Source organism: Poeciliopsis prolifica, unplaced genomic scaffold (genome assembly GCF_027474105.1).
Source record: "Poeciliopsis prolifica strain line A6 unplaced genomic scaffold, Auburn_PproV2 SCAFFOLD008, whole genome shotgun sequence".
Taxonomy (NCBI): Eukaryota; Metazoa; Chordata; class Actinopteri; order Cyprinodontiformes; family Poeciliidae; genus Poeciliopsis; species Poeciliopsis prolifica.
Genome location: NW_026562383.1, coordinates 2,676,625 through 2,693,862, shown reverse-complemented (window position 1 = coordinate 2,693,862; position 17,238 = coordinate 2,676,625). Strand labels below are relative to the sequence as shown.

The 17,238-nt window shown below is 41.7% G+C and overlaps 3 protein-coding genes across 3 annotated transcripts; 2 read left to right on the top strand and 1 right to left on the bottom strand.

Moving 5' to 3' along the window:
* Positions 1–235: 235 nt before the first annotated feature.
* Positions 236–3,268, top strand: LOC129361847 (microfibril-associated glycoprotein 4-like). The gene is made up of 6 exons (XM_055032996.1): positions 236–405; positions 542–685; positions 855–893; positions 1,960–2,056; positions 2,342–2,509; positions 2,967–3,268. The coding sequence occupies exons 1-6, from the start codon at positions 400–402 to the stop codon at positions 3,221–3,223; spliced, it is 711 nt and encodes a 236-aa protein (XP_054888971.1). The 5' UTR covers positions 236–399; the 3' UTR covers positions 3,224–3,268.
* A 2,216-nt stretch (positions 3,269–5,484) lies between these two features.
* Positions 5,485–7,961, top strand: LOC129361843 (complement factor H-related protein 1-like). Its single transcript, XM_055032994.1, has 9 exons — positions 5,485–5,605; positions 5,688–5,879; positions 5,996–6,157; positions 6,300–6,488; positions 6,679–6,729; positions 6,919–7,080; positions 7,157–7,321; positions 7,620–7,639; positions 7,791–7,961. Exons 1-9 carry the CDS (start codon positions 5,548–5,550, stop codon positions 7,800–7,802), a joined length of 1,011 nt encoding a protein of 336 aa, XP_054888969.1. The 5' UTR covers positions 5,485–5,547; the 3' UTR covers positions 7,803–7,961.
* Positions 7,962–9,625: 1,664 nt separating this feature from the next.
* zbtb41 (zinc finger and BTB domain containing 41) lies at positions 9,626–16,944 on the bottom strand. The gene is made up of 11 exons (XM_055032989.1): positions 16,646–16,944; positions 14,041–15,219; positions 13,693–13,900; positions 13,042–13,111; positions 12,718–12,865; positions 12,456–12,585; positions 11,531–11,626; positions 11,279–11,385; positions 11,057–11,162; positions 10,844–10,932; positions 9,626–10,589 (listed from the first exon to the last, which is right to left on the bottom strand). Exons 2-11 carry the CDS (start codon positions 15,182–15,184, stop codon positions 9,955–9,957), a joined length of 2,733 nt encoding a protein of 910 aa, XP_054888964.1. The 5' UTR covers positions 15,185–15,219; positions 16,646–16,944; the 3' UTR covers positions 9,626–9,954.
* Between the last annotated feature and the right edge of the window lie 294 nt (positions 16,945–17,238).

Genomic DNA, 17,238 nt, shown 5'->3' with positions numbered 1-17,238 from the left:
TTACAGTCATGAAACTTCAGGACAATATATCAAAAAACCACAGAAATATGTGGCATGAAATATTTTTTGCGTGTGCATGCTGACAGCTCACGTGCACACAGGAAGCAGACAATTTTTGAATGGCTTCGATCCATCGATCAGGTGGAGTTTTATTTATTTTTTTCAGATTTCAGTCATCATTTACCCTGAGCCTCAGGCTCACAGCTGTGCAGGACTCATGTTTCCACCCGTCTGGTCTGAAGCGTTATCGGTGTGCAGCAGCAGCAGCAGCTGCTCGGTCATTTTAATCTGTCGGTGATAAAAGCAGGTGAGAACCCCCAGACTGTCGTTAGATTCCTGCAGCAGAACTCAGAAAAACTTCATCACAGTTTACATCCCAGCAGCAGCACCACTCTGGCTATGAAGGTGAGCTCAGCACATTCAACTCTGCATGTTCCTTGGTAGCTGAGACATTCTCTGGAGACACCAGGTTCTCCGAGGAAACGTTCTCCGCTTTACTTTGGAGCTTCATGATGCGACGTAACGTTTTCCTCTGCTGCAGCTGCTGTCGGCTCTTCTCCTCCTGCTGGTTCCTCTGTTGGCCAGCAGTCAGATTTTGGACTGCAGCGACATTTCTCGTCAGAATCCCAGCAGTCCCAGTGGAGTTTACACCATCTATCCCATCGGATCCACATCTGGTGTCCAGGTACTTTCACACCTGTTGGAATTATAAACTCACCATATTAAGGTTTCTTATGATTCCCAAAAGCTGTTCATGTTGATCAGCTTCCCGTCCATCAAACAGTCCAAATGACAGACAGACGCCAGACCAGCATGAACCAGTCAGGCTGAGATTTCAGTTTGTGTGTCTGCAGGTTTACTGTGACATGGACTCACATGGAGGAAAATGGACCGTGAGTATCTGGACTCAGATCACGCTCTGGCTTATCGATCGTATAAATGTTCACCATGTTCTTCATGTGACCTTTTGTTATTTTCATTAATAATGAGAGTGAATTTGGGCCATAAGATTCATGTTCACGCGGCAAAGACGCAAAGTTATATCCAGATTTTTTTGGTACTCTTTTGAAAACGATAAAAGTCACAATGTGAACTATTTATCACTTCATAGTTATACAGTTTTTTAGGTAACTGTATAACTGTGACTGCATAACGCAGCAATAACGGCTCCACTCGAAAAACATTTGTAATATTTGTAATGTGTTTCTTTGGGACGTCAGTCACGTAAAGAAGATTTATATCACTCAAATCCACACAATAACTGCATATGATCAGATTTTCAAAAGTATTGATATGAAGTGATGCACCTTCATTGAACCAACAATGGAGCAAAATAGTAAAAATAATAATCCCAACAATAAGGGCAGTTTTGGGGCATTTTAAACACAATGATTGGAACTGATTCTGACAACAATAATTCAATGTCAGATAAGAAATTCATCACAATAAAAGACAAACAGTACACCCCTACCTTCAACACAGTTCAGAGAAAACCAAACAAAAATGCACCATGTAAGTTATTAATTTATAATCTACTTATTCTAGTCCAAATAGAGGGGAATGTAGTTTAAAATTAAAACTTGAGTTCACTGCATAATCAATGTGTTGCATTGTGAAGGTTCAAAATTCTTTTCAAGACTTCTCAATCGATGTTGCTGAGTTTATCGCTTGAAGAGTCACACATCTGTAATTCCAATTCAAGATATCTCAAGCATTAATGTGACAAGTCAAAACAAAATTTTTTTTATTTATAAATTAACATATTACGTGTAGGCGCCCCGTGAGCTGCCACAGAAGCAATCGGCTGCATCATTTTGGGGTTCCTGCACAAACTGCCAGACAATGTCGTTAAGCAGAAAGAGCTGAGCAGCCAGTGCATGACATGTGGTGAACGCAAACTCCTGGACCTTGAAGACTGCTTCAGAAATCTGTTGGTTTATCACCTTTTCTTCCCACCAGGTGTTCCAGAGAAGGATGGACGGCTCTGTAAACTTCTACAGGAAATGGAGTGACTACAAGACAGGCTTTGGGAATCCTGCTGGAGAGTACTGGCTTGGTGAGAACCAAACTGGAGACGCTGACTGCAGACCCTAACTGGGTTCAAGTCCCAGCCTGAGGGCTTTAGTCGCATGTCTTCCCCAGCTCTCATTGCCCACTTTACTGTCAATTTACTGTCAGATAAAGGCCACTAGAACCAATAAACTATATAAAAAAAGAATTAGTTATATTTTAAATTAAAATTGAATGTGAGACAACCTGTTCTCACATGAGCTCATAGACAGTAACAACACTGAACCGTGTTAAAAAGCACAAAAACAGAACTCTATAACTCTTCTTCCAGGTCTGGATATACTCTACAACTTAGGCCGTCAGAAAAACTTCGAGCTGATGGTGGACATGGAGGACTTTGAAGGAAACACGGCGTACGCTCATTACAGCCCGTTCAATGTGGGTCACGAGTTGGACGGATATCCTCTGTATTTGCCCAGTTACATCGGTGGAGGAGCAGGTGGGTTTCAGAACCAGGTGTGAGTCAGCAAGTCACAAAAATGTAACAGTGAGGAGAAGCAACACGGCAACAAAGAAAGCTCAGGAAAACCTACATAACTGGTTCCAAACTTCATGTGAAGGACATGTGAAGTTTATAGTTGGCAAGCTCTTCACACTGTGTGCTTCAGCATCCGCTCCATCAGCTTTATATACAGTTATATGTGTAGCTATTAAAAGGCTTCTTTAATGATTTTATTTTCATTTGCATGTTTTCTATTATCCTGTTAGATTTGATGTTTTTATGCAATGACGATAGGGACTGCATACTGCTAATAAAGCTTGACTGATTTGTTGTTGCTTTCTTGTCTTGGTGTTCCAGGTAAGCAGTCTCCTTTTCTGTGTATTCAGACAGGTGAAGGTTATGAAACCCCCAGATAAACAATGTTTTCATCTCTAAATTCCATATCTTCTTGCAGGAGACACTATGACATATCTCCATCTTCATAAATTTGCTACTTTTGACCATTATCAACACATTGGGACAGAAAACTGTCCAGAACATTTTCTGGGAGCTTTCTGGTTCGGCCCGGCATGCCAGTACGGAAACCCAAACGGAGTCTACACCTGGGGCAGTGAGGGGACCAGATATGAGGTTGGAGTAATCTGGAACAGCTGGAAGGGCAGCATGTATTCTCTCAAGGCCATCAGCATGAAGATTCGCCCTCTTGAGTAAAAACAGCAGCTCAAACATCCAGCACTATGTTCGGCAATAAAGTCTAAAAACATCTCTTTTGTGTTCTCTTTTCATCGTGTTTTAGTGGAATCATGGGGATCCATGATTAGTTGTAACAATTCCCTTTATTTGAGAAATATGTATTTTATGTGTAAAAACAGTATAGTGATAATACTGTGGACTGTTTAGTTTTTATAAAATTTATGGATGGATGGATGGATGGATGGATGGATGGATGGATGGATGGATGGATGGATGGATGGATGGATGGATGGATGGATGGATGGATGGATGGATGGATGGATGGATGGATGCTAATCACTAATAGTACTGTGGAGATTTCTAAAAGGTCAGCTTCCTGTTCAGCCTGTTGGCGCCCCCAAGTGGTCAGAAAATGTTTAGCTTAATTAATCTGCTCTTGTAGCAGAAACAGTGTCTCCATAAAATGCAAAGGATATTTGTATATGTAGAAGTGATGAACCATAAACTTGTGACAGGAAATATCTGAAAAACTATAAAACGATTTAAAACTGTCAATTTCATGTGAAGTGGCTGTGAGTAAAAAGAATCGGTGAAAACAGCCGCTTGTACATTTTACGTTTCATAGGTTGTTTTCATGGATAAACCATTATCATTAAAAATTGAAATCATGCAAAGGAGTCCATACTCAAAGATGAATCTCCTCTGAGGCAGTTTATTGACATTATGCTCTGGTGTTTCATAAAGCTGGTATCTTATCACACCGAGCTGGGAAATGACTGTCAAACCTGGATAGTAAACATATTTTTTTTATTATTATTATTATTTATTTTAACACATTGTTTTCCAAATGTTACTACTTCATGGGGTTTTTATTGTCTCCAACAGACAGGGTAGAAAACTTGTAATAATAATCAGTGATTCTTGAGAAGTGGGACAAAATAGGTTTAAATTAAAAAAAATAAATCTATAAAAATGATTATTCCTCAAGCTTATGTATACAAATATGACAAATAATATTTTGGAAACGTAAAGGTGCTGAAGTTCAGGCTCCCGGTTGCTCCATCTGACATAAATAAACATAACTTTATTTTTTAATGACCCTGTTAGTGACAGTTTTACTCAGTTTTAGAGACAAATGCTTCTCAAGAAACAAAATATTTAAATCAAAAAAACAACATAAAGTCTATCTGATGGAGTTGATGGACTAAAAGTGGTAAAAAACTAGTGAGTTCAAAACATATACTGGATACATGTGAAGTAATGACATTTATGTAAAATATATTCCAATGAATTATATAAAAGAGATTTGTCAACACTATCACTGAAACAGTCAGACTTCCTGGTAAAAGCCTTGGCGGAGTTGACGAAATGCCAAACGACCTCAATTTATGTGACCTTAATCTGAAGGCGGCCATATTGTAGCTCACCAGGTCCGTGAAATCTTTACCGTTTACTAAAATGAAGCATTTATTTCTGGTCAGTTCTGGCGTTGACGCATCATGGCTGTGACGAGGAACTTAGGAATAAAACAGAAGAAAAAACTAAAAAATAACATAAGCTAACCTGAGCTGCTTAGCCTTCTTAACCCTGGGGTCCTCAGAAGTTCCCCCAATGATGCCTGATTTTTTGTTTTGTTTTTTTTTTACATACTTTTTATATTTGACAGTGTTGACAAACTTTAATTGATTTCAATTGAGTTGTAAATTATATCAAAATGATTTTTAATTACATCTATTGATACTTTTATAATTATTTATTTGAATACTTATACTTAATTGTCATAATATATTAGCTTAGCATTCCTTTATTTGTTTTAAACTGTAAGAATGTATTGAGTTCTGCTCCAGGACAGACACCATCCACCTACTACACAATATTCAGCAAACACCATGAAAACACACATTGTTGTGCTCACATAGCCCAGGTTAGTTTAGTCAGACATTTGGAAAAAACTATATTTTGTGTATATTTTATTCAAATTTTGTGCTTTATCCATATGACCTGTTTTGTGTCCTCTTCTCAAGAATCACTGTAATAATAATAATAATAATAATAATAATAACCATCTTTATTGTCATCATAGAAATCATGTGGCGAACTGGCAAAACCTGAGCATAATTTGAGTGTATGTTCCCTTCCTCTTACGTCATCACCACCAAAATGTCCCAACTTGCACAATTTGGACCGACAGCAGATCGAGCAGCAGCAGCTCGATCCAATGTTGACTTTTTTCGTCACTTCTTATCTCTCTGCGGGGAATGCCTTAATTATTAACAGGCATCTGAACTTAACGAGGCTCCTGACTCCGCAGCGTGAGGCTGTGATTTTGACTCCTGACAACAATGTGGCTGACGGGCCTGAGGTTTGCTCTCCTGCTCTGGGTTCCTGCTGCGCTGGCTGGTAAGAGACGTCCGCGTATCGGAGAAGAAGAAGCTGCTACTGCTGCTGACGTCACCTCCGACGACGTTTCTGTCTGTTTCAGCTGCGAGTGGCCGGGACCTGTGCGGCGCTCCCACCCTGACTCACGGTTATTTCCTCCCGGTGCGCGAGTCTTATCCCCACGACTCACAGGTGACGTACAGCTGCGACGCGGGATACAAAACCACAGTGGAGGGATGGTGGGCGACAATCGTGTGTCAAGATGGCGACTGGTCCGACAAACCGAAGTGTGTTGGTGAGGATTTAGGTTTTTTTTTCCCCCAAAATCATGAATGACTCTTCTTCTTAGTTGTGTTTAAAAACAAAAACAAAAGAAGAAGCGTGTATGAGTGTATTTGTTCTGTTTCCCAGTGGAGACGGCCTGCCTTCCTCCGGTTATTCCAAACGGACAATTGAACCCAAACCCAAACGGCTCGTTGGAGGTGAGCTGCAAGGCGGGATATTCGCTAAACGGCCAGGAGAACATCATGGAATGTCTCAATGGGACGTGGTCCGCGATGCCGCTGTGTCAGAGTAAGTCCTGGACCTGTTGACTAATATATATATATATATATATATATATATATATATATATATATATATATATATATATATATATATATATATATAAACCCGCTTTTTTCCGTCTCGACTGATCGTCTCGGTTTACGCCCAGAGCACCGCAGTGCATGCGGCCAACCTCCAGCTGTCACCAATGCGGTCGTGACTCGGACGCACCAGGAGATGTTTGATGAGTTTTCCACGGTGGAGTATCAGTGCAGAGATGGATTTCTCACAGAAGACAGCGAGTTCAAAACAACTGCCAACTGCGAGGCTGGAAAATGGGTCAGAACTCCACGTTGCAGTAAGTGGTCATTGTGTTGAGACGCTCCATGTTGCCAAAACTATTCATTATCGGCGTGGGCGGGCATTGGAGTACTTTTAAGAGTAGTTTTACTAAACTGTACCTTTTTCTTTTACTTGAGTAATAATATTATTGCTACTAGATTCATTTTGCAACCCCCCAAAGTAATCCAATGCTCTGTTTGTTTCAGCTCGAGCTGCCGGCCCAGGATCCCCAGACACTCAGACTACTTTCGTATCCAGTAAATAAGCACATTGTTTTCTTCATTTATATTGAATGTATTTATCTAGAATGTAATCAAAACAATCATCTAAGTAATTCAGGCATTATGAGCGTGCAACATGCAAAGCTGAGTCAGACAGAGAGATGAAGTGTTGATCTAAGGAAGTCGACTTTAACAGTTTTATGAAACTCTATTCTTCCTTTTCAGTCGATAATTGTGGAGACATCCCTCATGTTCAAAACGGAGTTGTTGTGGAACAGACTCAACAGAATTTGAAATACGAGTGTCAGAGGTTTTACAAAATGGTGGGTCTTGAGACAGTGGTGTGTTACAGAGGTGGCATTTGGTCCAAAGTCCCCAAATGTAAAGGTAAAAGGAAAATAACACTGAAACTGTTTTATTAAAAAAATAGACATAAAGAAAAATGTTTTCTTCTTTTTTGCAGAGAACTTCTGTCATCTGAACACTACAGAGTATCCTGACCTAATAAATACTGGCGATGTATTTATCATGAATGGAGAAACAGTCAAATCGAAATGTGTTGATAAATGGAAGACTGAAAATCACGCTGTGGTTCGATGCATTGAGGGGAAACTCAGTGTTTCCAGATGTAAGTGTCATTGTTTGTGGTTATAATGTGAGAAAATCTAGAGAAGTTCTAGGGCTATGAATACTTTTGCAATCCAGTGAATGTTTACATGTTCAACACGTCAGAATTGAAGGACTGGTTCACTGAAAGGTCTCTGCAGACCTTGATGACAGACTGAGCAACGTTACAGCAGGAAAACATCTCAGACATGCAGGACCCTGCAGGGCTAAACTTAACCACAGTTGAAGCAGACATTGAAACAACAAAGCATAGAAATTCAAGTGTTTTTTTATTGAATTTTTTTTCCGCTCTTTTTCAGGTTGCAGCTGGATGCAACCTGTGAGTATTAGTGTGTTACTTAAAGATGTTTTTGTTGCTCACATGCTCAGGTATTTCCAAGTACCCCTGATAAAATGGTGTTATTTTTGTGTATTTATTTGTATAAAACACCTGAAGCAGTTAATTTTTTAACTCTCTTTCCTGTAACCAGTTAGGATGCTGAGGCGCCATTGAAGATCTGACTGTCTTGGGCTGAGCTGATGGACTGAGAGCAAATGGAAACATGAACCCATTTGAAACAACTTGAGATTGAATGCGTTGCTCACCACCAGGCTGGATGTTTTCATTATGTTCTAGCATACCAATAAAGTTAAATCTTTTATGTTTGTTTGACTATGTTTAAAGCAAGAAGGCAAAATAAGATGGCAGATTTGTAAAAACAGAACCGTCTGTTATCCAAACCAGGTCACTGTGGCACTGCAACAAACTCACTACAAACTTGTGCATCAGTCGCTGCATTTGCATTACAAATATGGATGAATCTTTGTCAATATCTTGCTAATGGCAAATAACACACACAATTTCACATTTGTGGTGTTTCCAGTAAATAAGAAACTAAACTAGAATCACATGAATAAGCTTTCTCATGCAATTAAGTCATTACAAACATTTGCAGAGACAAATGTAAACAGGAACACAACATACTCATAATTCAGTCATGGCACTCATCAGCCAATCAGAGGAGACATCGACGTCTTTTTCAGGTATTGGAGAGTCTAGCTATTTATTGGACTCGCGGCATATTGGGGGAAATGACTGTCGTCTGCGATTTTACAGGATTCAACACATAATTTTTTATTAGGTGTGAGAAACTTGGGAGAGCTCTGATGGAGCCAGCTGCACGCTGTCCAGAAAAAGGCCAATACTATACCTTTTGTCATCTTCGTAGTAACATCCGGCTGCTGATCCTGTGACTCGTGCGATGGGGGAAAAATGCTTCCTATGCAGTTTTTTGTGATGCATCTATTTTGATGCAGATGAAAAACGACCTCATTCTAACACGCACGCCTTCTTTGGAAAAAACACGTTTATTTTTTTTCTGAATTGGCGTGTTTCTATGAAGCAAATTTATTTTCGTAATTTCAATCTGCACAATTCTACGGTTAATGGAAACACAGCATACTGTCTCATTCTAACCTTTACAGAAGGCGGCAGGAATGTTCATGTCATCGCTGCTTCTAAATATGGAAACAATTCTACTTGTTTTAAACTATGGAGAGCCATTTCAGCCAAAATTAAATTAAAAATGGGTAAAATAAATCAATGAGTAAAATTGGCATCTTCTCATTCATACTTATTCCTCTGTACATTTATTCCCAGATTCATTCAGCAATTTTTCATTTTCCCATTTTTATTTATTTTGTCCATTTGTTTCTTTCATTTTGGCAGAAATGGCTCTCCACAGTAAACAATATACATTACACGAAAAATAAGAGTTGTCCACAGGTTATGATCTTTAATGGTGTTGTTTTGTAATAAATTTTACTTGATGGCTTTCTTTTCATTAACAAGAAAATTGATAAATACTAAAATGAAAATGTTCTACAGATTAAAAAGACAGAATTGCCTGTTTGCTTTGATTGTTCATGATGCAAGTTAAAATTGTAATTATTTGTAAAGACCAGAGGCTGCACAGTGGCGCAGTGGGTAGCGCTGGGCCTGGGTTTGATTCCCGGCCCGGGGTCTTTCTGATCGGAGTTTGCATGTTCTCCCTGTGCGTGGTGTGGGTTCTCTCCGGGTTCTCCAGCTTCCTCTCACAGTCCAAAAACATGACTGTCAGGTTAATTGGCCTTCCCAAATTCTCCCTAGGTGTGTGTGTGCATGGTTGTTTGCCCTGTTTGTCTCTCTGTGTTGCCCTGCGACAGACTGGCGACCTGTCCAGGGTGAACCCCGCCTCTCGCCCGGAACGCAGCTGGAGAGGCACCAGCACCTCCCGACCCCGATAGGGAGAAGGGTGAACAGAAAATGGATGGATGGATGGATGGATGGATGTAAAGACCAGCTGTTTTATTCAGCTTGTATTAAGAGGATAAATTAATCACCCAACCAGGAAATGAGAGCGTACCATTTGTTTAACAGAACAAAGTTCATTCATCAATAGCTTAGCTGCTAAAAGCACTTAAGTTTTAAATGTCATCAAATGAAATCTTCTAATCTGTTAAAAATTATTGTGCCGATATAAATTATATAAAAGATCGGATAGAAATAGTCAATGTGTTAACATCTCTCTTTGGGCGTTACTGTTGAATCAAACTGGGTCGGGTGCTGTTCATACAGTTTTGGTCCTAAATCTGCACATTTTCCAGTGGATTCATTCATCGGTGAGTGTGATCAGAGTCGGAGATGGTTTGAACGGAGGAAGCCGAGTCCAGGCCCAGCAGCGTCCCCAGGTACGACTGCTCTCGAGGGTCCAGCATCTGATCGGGCCTCACGGGATGGACGATGTTGGCCGGTTGAGGGGTCAGGGTGTACTTCTCTAAGAAAGCCAGATCTGTTGCTGCCTGGTAGCCCGGGTTCTGCTGCTGCTGCTGGCCCTGAGCCTGAACATTCACCACGCTGTGGGTCTGAGACGAGAGAGAGGCGGCCCGGTGGGGATGAAGGTCTCCCGGACCTCCTGCTGCCATGGGAACAGGGACTAAAGTGACGGGGATGCAGACGGTGGCCGGGTTGGAGGCGCTTCGCGGCGCCGACTTGGGGTCAGAGTGGTACGTCTTTGAGGTTTCCTGAAAAGGAGCAGAGGCGGCTTTGTCCTGGCTGGACGGCGGCTCGCTGATCCTGGCGCTGTGCACGTGGTCCACATGGTACTTCAGCTTGTCTTTTCTCTTGAAGGTGGCGCTGCAGTGCGGACAGTTAAAGGGACGGGCGTCCGAGTGAATCACCATGTGCTTCGTTAAGGTCTTCTTGATCCGAAAAGTCTGATGGCACTCTGGGCATCTGTGGGGTTTCTCGCCTGTGGATCAAAAGCCGTCCACGCATTGAAAGAGCAGAAAGTGTTTCAAGTGTCCTGCCAATCTGTCGTTTCCACATAACAAAAAAATCAATGTTTCTTAAAGCGAACGTAAGATTCCCTACTAAAATGAAGAAAATAGTTCAGAATAAAAGTTTTACAAAAAAAAACTATTTCTATAACATCAGTATTGGTTTTTATTAAATGTAACATCAATTTAAAATGCTTTTTAAATTAAAGCTAAAGTCATGATTTACCTGAGTGAGTCCTGAAGTGCATCTCCAAACTGGACTTTCCTTTGAACTCTTTCTTGCAAACCTCACATTGATGCACAGCAGTTTTATATCTGAGAAAAAAAATAAAAAAATACAATTCAGACAGAAGCAGAACTCAAATCATCAGGGTGAAGAGAGGAAAAGTCACATGCTATTGCTAGTGCAAAACATAAATCAGTGATTTGGATGACATACTTCTGCCAAACCTTCTCTCCCAAATGAACACTTTTATAGTGCACTGTTAGATGATCGTGGCGCCTGAAGCACTTCCCACATTCTTCACACTGGTGCGCTTTCTCACCTAGAAACAAACAAACCGCACTGAACTCGCCATCAGAGAGAAACGAGAACTTCACCAAAGGCCTGGGTGGACGAGACAAAAGCTGAATTAAGGCCCGTCGCCTCTTCAACGCTTACCAGAGTGTATTTTCTGATGTTTGGTCAGGTGATCGTGGCGTATGAAGGTTTTCCCACACTGGTCACATTCGTAGCGCTTGTCATCATGGTGGACTCTGAGGTGAAGCCTTTGCAAACACAAACAGCCGACTTTTGTTTTGGTTTTTTCTTATCACCAGAACCAGCCATACTGAAAGTCTGAAGTGTTTGTGATCAGGGCGCAGATGTGGTTTTCTAAAGAATAAAACAATTAAAAAAAATAAAACTTCCCACCTGTAGGAGCTGCTGTGACGGAAACTTTGCCCGCAAATGCTGCAGAGATGAGGTTTCTCTCCGCTGTGGATACGCAAGTGTTCCCTTAATGTCGTCCTGAAGAGAGACGGGACAAATAAATTACGGCTTTGCCATTTTGTCAGATTACAACCACAAACTGGAACATAGTATTTGGGGATTTTATGCGATAGACCCACAAAATGACGCCAAAATTGTGAACAAAGAAACAAAATGGTGGCAACTTTTGTTTGTGCAGTTGGAATGGGCGCCCCTTTTTCTCTGACAACACTAAGTAAAATAAAAAAACATCTAATGTAATTAAGCTAAACGACAGACGGGGAGGCTTCTGAAGGCGATGTTGTCATTTTTACAGATATACTTTTAGAAGGCGGGTGAATATGAATTTGAATTTGTCTTAATGCATAAAGAAATCTATGCATTCTTTTTCTTCACCTTTCTTCACCAGCAAGTACATTTAAAGCTGCACTTGCTGGTATAGCACATAAATAAAAAGAAATGTTGATTATAAATTCAAATGCAAAAAAAAAAAAAAAAAAACTTTCATGGCATTGAACATACAAAATAAAAAGAAATAAATTTAAGATGCACAATTTAAGCTATTGGAATATTATTGAGCACTCATTAAGAACAGTTCAGATTCAATATCTGCTGTGGTGTGAGATTTCTAGTGTCATCGATTGTTTGGTCTTTGGTATCGACTCCGACTCCTTATTTCCACTGACAGATATAGATACTTATCGATTTGTCTTTTTTGATTGTGACACAAACAAATCAAAAGCGGGCATTGATATTCAGAGATCAAATCTGATTACAATGTTGTCATCAGAATTCCCCACTTTCGTATTGTAATCTCATATTCTCCTTACATGGTGGAGCCCGGGGGGAGTGTGATGTGGAACTGTACCTTTCCCTCACTGATTTCCCACAAACAAAGCAGGTCCACTTTCGTTTGCCTCCATGTGTGCACTCTATGTGCCTCTTTTTGTTGCCGGTGTCGTTGAACTGACGTCCACAGATCTCACAGGGAAACGGGCCTGCAACAAACAAACAAACAAAAAGTCAAATCAAAAAAAACAAAAAAACAACATGTTTTACACCATTTTTTTTTTATGTAGATTGTAAAGATTTTGACCAGCAACAACAGAAGGGCTTCTGCTGTATCTCACCCAAATGATATTTCTCTTGGTGCTTCAGCCTTGCAAACCTGGACTTGAAGAACTCGTCACAGAATGAGCATTTAAAGGGCCGGTCCTGGGTGTGCAGGATCATGTGCTCCTGCAGGTGAGGCCTGCGGCTGAACGTCTTCGAACAAATCTGTTGGACCGTGTACGGGTAGTTAAGATTCTGAATTTCATGCCGTGTAAGATTCGATCACAACCTGCTGACCTGCTTTACTCCTCCAGAGTAAAGCAGGTTGTGCCAACATGCGAATGATTCGGAAGATGTACAAATGTACTTCCAGACGTGTTAAAGTACGAGCTGGTTCTTACTGCACATTTCCAGCCTTCGCTCTTCTTTTTCCTCGCAGCGAAAAACTCCTGTGTGTGATCGGGATGAAACCTGGAACAACAGGGAACATAGTGACAGTGGAGAGGTTGACCGTGTAGGAGCTGCTTCTTGCTTGGTCATGTGACAGTCAGAGTGATGCAGTGCAGGACTGTGGGGATTTAACTGAAGTAGAGAATCAATGTCAGCGCCGTTTCCCCCCCACCCCCATATTATTGAGAGGATAGAAAAACATAAAATAGGTAAATATTGGTTGTCATCCATAACAACACTGTTCATAACAGACATCGATATCCGCCCAAACTTTCTTATCCTTTGTTTACGTATCACTTGAACTCAACATATGGAGAAGCTCATCTTGCCATATCCGACATTTGATTACATTTTACATACATCAGAATCAGACACATTGTCTATGTTTGGGTGCACAAACAAGGAACTTGACTGTGGTTTCAAAGTCATATAACTTTCAAACCAAAGTTTCAATATTACTTGAAAGTCATGCCATATCTTCTGGCATGATGACTGAACAGAAATATTAGCATTCTGCTGAGACAGACCGCCACAAACCCCTAAAAGAGCTCTGTAAAACAGAATGACTGCAGGTATATCGACTGGACAGGCTTGTGTTTTACCTTCTGACGTGCTTGGCCAGAGTTTTCTTGCTGGCATGGAGTTTGTTGCAGAAGGGACACTTGTGCTCCTTCTTTGGAATGGGAGCATCGCCTGTGTGCTTCTTCTTGTGCACCGTCAGGTTGGACTTGGTGGAGTAGCACTGGAGGCATATGTCACACTGGAAAGGCTTCTCTCCCGTGTGGACTCTGGTGTGACTCTCGTATTTCCCTACAAGTGCGGAGAAAGGAAATCAAGCCATAACTACTTTCAAGCAATTATTGTCACCAAGATGACAAGAGACACAGAAAGGCAAATCTACATGCTAAAGACATGAGGAACATTCTAGATCCGACTCCGAGGGAACCAACCTGCACGATCAAACGTCTTCTCACATTTGGGACACTTGAGAGTCTTTTTGCTGGATGTTTGAATGATAACTGGAGCCAGACCCTCAGGATACTCTGGACTCTGATTAGCGCTTGCTGTTGGAGGCAGGTGAACTTCCCGATCTAGCCCGGATGGCGCCTCCGTTCTGTCAGTGTGTGAACCTTCCTCTAAAGCCGTCCTGTCGTTCCCAGAAACCTCACAAATGTTCTTCTGTGAAACAGCACCCGTGTTAACATCTTGCTCGTCCTCCTCCGTGTCCTCCTCCATCATGTCGTCGCCCTGAGATGGTTTGGGGGTCTCTTTCACGTCACGATTAAGCTCCAAAACACTGTCCACTTTGTGTTCATCTGGTCTCCCTGGTGATTCAACGCTTTGCTGCTCCGCAGTATTGCTGACAGAGTACTTTCCATTGTCTTTCTTATGTTTAGAGGGGTTTTTTCTTGTACAAGCCGATCTCCGTGTGGTAGCACTTTTTGGACATGTCTTCACCTCCCTACCTGAAGCTGGATTAGTACTTTCAGCAACACTGTGCTGCGGGGAGATTTTGCTGCTCGGGGTGCTCTGGACCTCTGTGTCCGCCCCAGCAGCGTCACAGGAGAGAATTTCTAACTCAGTTTCCCTCGTCTCTCCCTGGGAAGAGGTAGCTTTCCCGTCCTCACACAAGAGCTTTAATACGTCCATCATATCCAAGAACCTGGCTGCTTCAGCTAGAGCTGGGAGATCTGTCTCTGCAACGACACACTCTGATGTGTACAGGAAGCCGAGGAGATGCTGGAAAACCGAATCCTCCACGTGGTCCAGGGTGACGTGAGTCATTGTACCCGAGCTCTTGGAGAGCTCTGCATGAAAGTAGCTGCTCCCGTGGGCCAGGACGGCTTTGTGGGCCCTATAAACCGTCCCACCCACCGACACGGACACATCGCAGAACCGCTGCCGGGTCCGGTCCTCGTTCAAAAACGCAAGGAGGTTGTCACTGTGCTGTGACATGGTGAGGCGTCTGAGAGGAAGAGACGAATCCTGGACGGTTTTGGAGTCCAATGGGATTCTGCACTCCTCTGCTGCGGATGCGTTTGTCACCGGTCTCCCACGCTTTGGAAGAACCATAGTGTTTGGCTTTTTCTTCATTATGGAGATGAATGTTGGGGTACAATTGATCAGTGCTGCAAAACACAACAAATACAATGAAACTGGACTTTGGAGTTGATCACAGGGTTTAGTTCTGATGTCTCTGACCAAAGCTGGACAGAGGCATAACATAAATTAAGTAGCTGCGAAGGGCTTCTAAGCCAGCAGGGGGCGCCATGAGCCTTTGACGTCTCTCAAAGAGAATAGACCTCAAGAATTTTCATTTGAGATCAAGTCGGTCATTAAAGCTTCAATTTAAACTTGCAGTGACTTTTTCATACCAGATTGAAACATTTGTTGATTTCAGAGAATCAGTAAATGCACCACTTGTACATTTACAAACATAAATGTGTATCATAGAATAATAGAGCGCTGCCCATCCCCACATATTGCTGCGCTCAGCTGACCAGCAGAGCTGACCAGCTCTTGGACAACTGTTCTCAGCAGTTGTTTATTTTATATGTCTTCATTGAAATAAAACATACAAAAGTAAATGCTTTCGATAACACTGTCATTCGAGATAAAGCAGTAAATTACCAGTGTTCAGAATCAGCTAACTTTCCTGTAATTTGCTGTGATCTGTATGTAATACAATAATTACATTTTTTTTCTTTCCATTACTAAGAAAATGCAGCAAAGCTTACAGTTCTTTCCGTTTACAGTCTGTAAATGTCCAAACATGCATTCTGTTGGAGGTTCTTAAAAACTTGGTCAAGGTCCGGGGCGTATGCTCTGATAGTTCCTTCATTTACTGTAGAATACAAAGCTATAACTTTCATTCAAAAGAAAGAAATATTTTTTTTACATCTTTTGCAGCTATTAGAAAAAGAAAAATCTGAATCAGCAAAGCCTTGTCTAGACATTTCTAGGTCCTGTAACAATGTGTCTGTTTGGCGAGGAACATTTATGTGCACACAGTGGGACATTTTGGTAGTTTTTGCTCATAAAGTGCTTACCAAGACATACTTATTATATCTCTCTAGTTGATTGTCTGACTAGTTTCGTTCATTGAGGGCTCTAATTATTAGGTGTGATGTGCTGGGCTACAATGTGACGGCTTAGCTCAGACTATCTAAAGCTTTGACACAATTCCTACCTAACAAGCTACTTGAGTAAAACAGTGCTGGTGTCAACAGCAAACGTGAAACACAAGTTTACATCGGATGTAACAGCAGCGTAACAGTGTTGCGTAGTAACACGGATCATGGACGCTCGTTGTTTTTGTCGTCGGCGGCCTCGCAGAACGAAGCGACAGTCGCTGACTAATTACGACAGTCAGCTTCATTCTCGCCAATAATAGCGGTTGTGTTTACAAGCACCCCCTCCACCTCAAGGACCCCCCCAACATTATGCTATGAGTGAGACGGGCGGGCCCCCCTCCGAGGAGAGCGTCGACAAACGACCTTTATCGTTACTTAGTGAACTCGCGTTGTTATCGGGACGTATTAAAAATACTCTTACCAAATACGGGCGAGAGGCCTCCATAATGTCGTTTTTAGCGCAAAGGGCTAATAATGGGACATAAATAGAGGACATAATAATTTCCTGAGCCTCTGGCTGAAACGCCCCACCAGAAATGTCGGACGCCGAAACAAAGCGCTCCCCCATTGGCTGGTGCGGATTCGTCCGTCGGTCCAGACGTCAAGTTGCGTGAAGCTCAACGAAACGTCTTAATACCGAATGACAACACTGAGTGTGTTCCTGAAGTTACCATGTTACGCGGTTACTGACAAGCTCACTGTGCTGACATTTGGAAAGCTTCCGCGGACACCAAAGAATCATGGGTAATGTAGTCTGAATGACGGAGTTGAAGTTATGCTGCCTTCGCTTCGCCTCGGAAATTTGAATTGTGACGCCAGGCCCAATTTACAGTGTTCCATCTAAATAAAGGGTTTTTGGATTATGCTCCGTATTTGTCCGAACTTTATATTACCACCCCTCACGTTAGATAATGAATTAACTGTGGAAAAATGGCTGGTTCATTTTCAGTAACGAAACTCAAGATTGATTTATTGTCAGTGCAAAAAACTTAAAGATATTATAAATGTCAGTTT

What these genes read in the sequence shown, in the direction of transcription:
- LOC129361847 (XM_055032996.1), top strand. An exon ending in TGCTGGAGAGTACTGGCTTG is followed by an intron (nt 2,057 to 2,341) that starts GTGAGAACCAAA and finishes CTCTTCTTCCAG; the next exon opens with GTCTGGATATACTCTACAAC. An exon ending in TTACATCGGTGGAGGAGCAG is followed by an intron (nt 2,510 to 2,966) that starts GTGGGTTTCAGA and finishes ATCTTCTTGCAG; the next exon opens with GAGACACTATGACATATCTC.
- LOC129361843 (XM_055032994.1), top strand. Translation starts at nt 5,548, where the DNA reads ATGTGGCTGACGGGCCTGAGGTTTGCTCTCCTGCTCTGGGTTCCTGCT. An exon ending in GGTTCCTGCTGCGCTGGCTG is followed by an intron (nt 5,606 to 5,687) that starts GTAAGAGACGTC and finishes TGTCTGTTTCAG; the next exon opens with CTGCGAGTGGCCGGGACCTG. An exon ending in GGTCAGAACTCCACGTTGCA is followed by an intron (nt 6,489 to 6,678) that starts GTAAGTGGTCAT and finishes TGTTTGTTTCAG; the next exon opens with CTCGAGCTGCCGGCCCAGGA.
- zbtb41 (XM_055032989.1), bottom strand. Translation starts at nt 15,184, where the DNA reads ATGAAGAAAAAGCCAAACACTATGGTTCTTCCAAAGCGTGGGAGACCG. An exon ending in ACATCAGAAAATACACTCTG is followed by an intron (nt 11,163 to 11,278) that starts GTAAGCGTTGAA and finishes GTTTGTTTCTAG; the next exon opens with GTGAGAAAGCGCACCAGTGT. An exon ending in GCACTTCAGGACTCACTCAG is followed by an intron (nt 10,590 to 10,843) that starts GTAAATCATGAC and finishes TTTGATCCACAG; the next exon opens with GCGAGAAACCCCACAGATGC.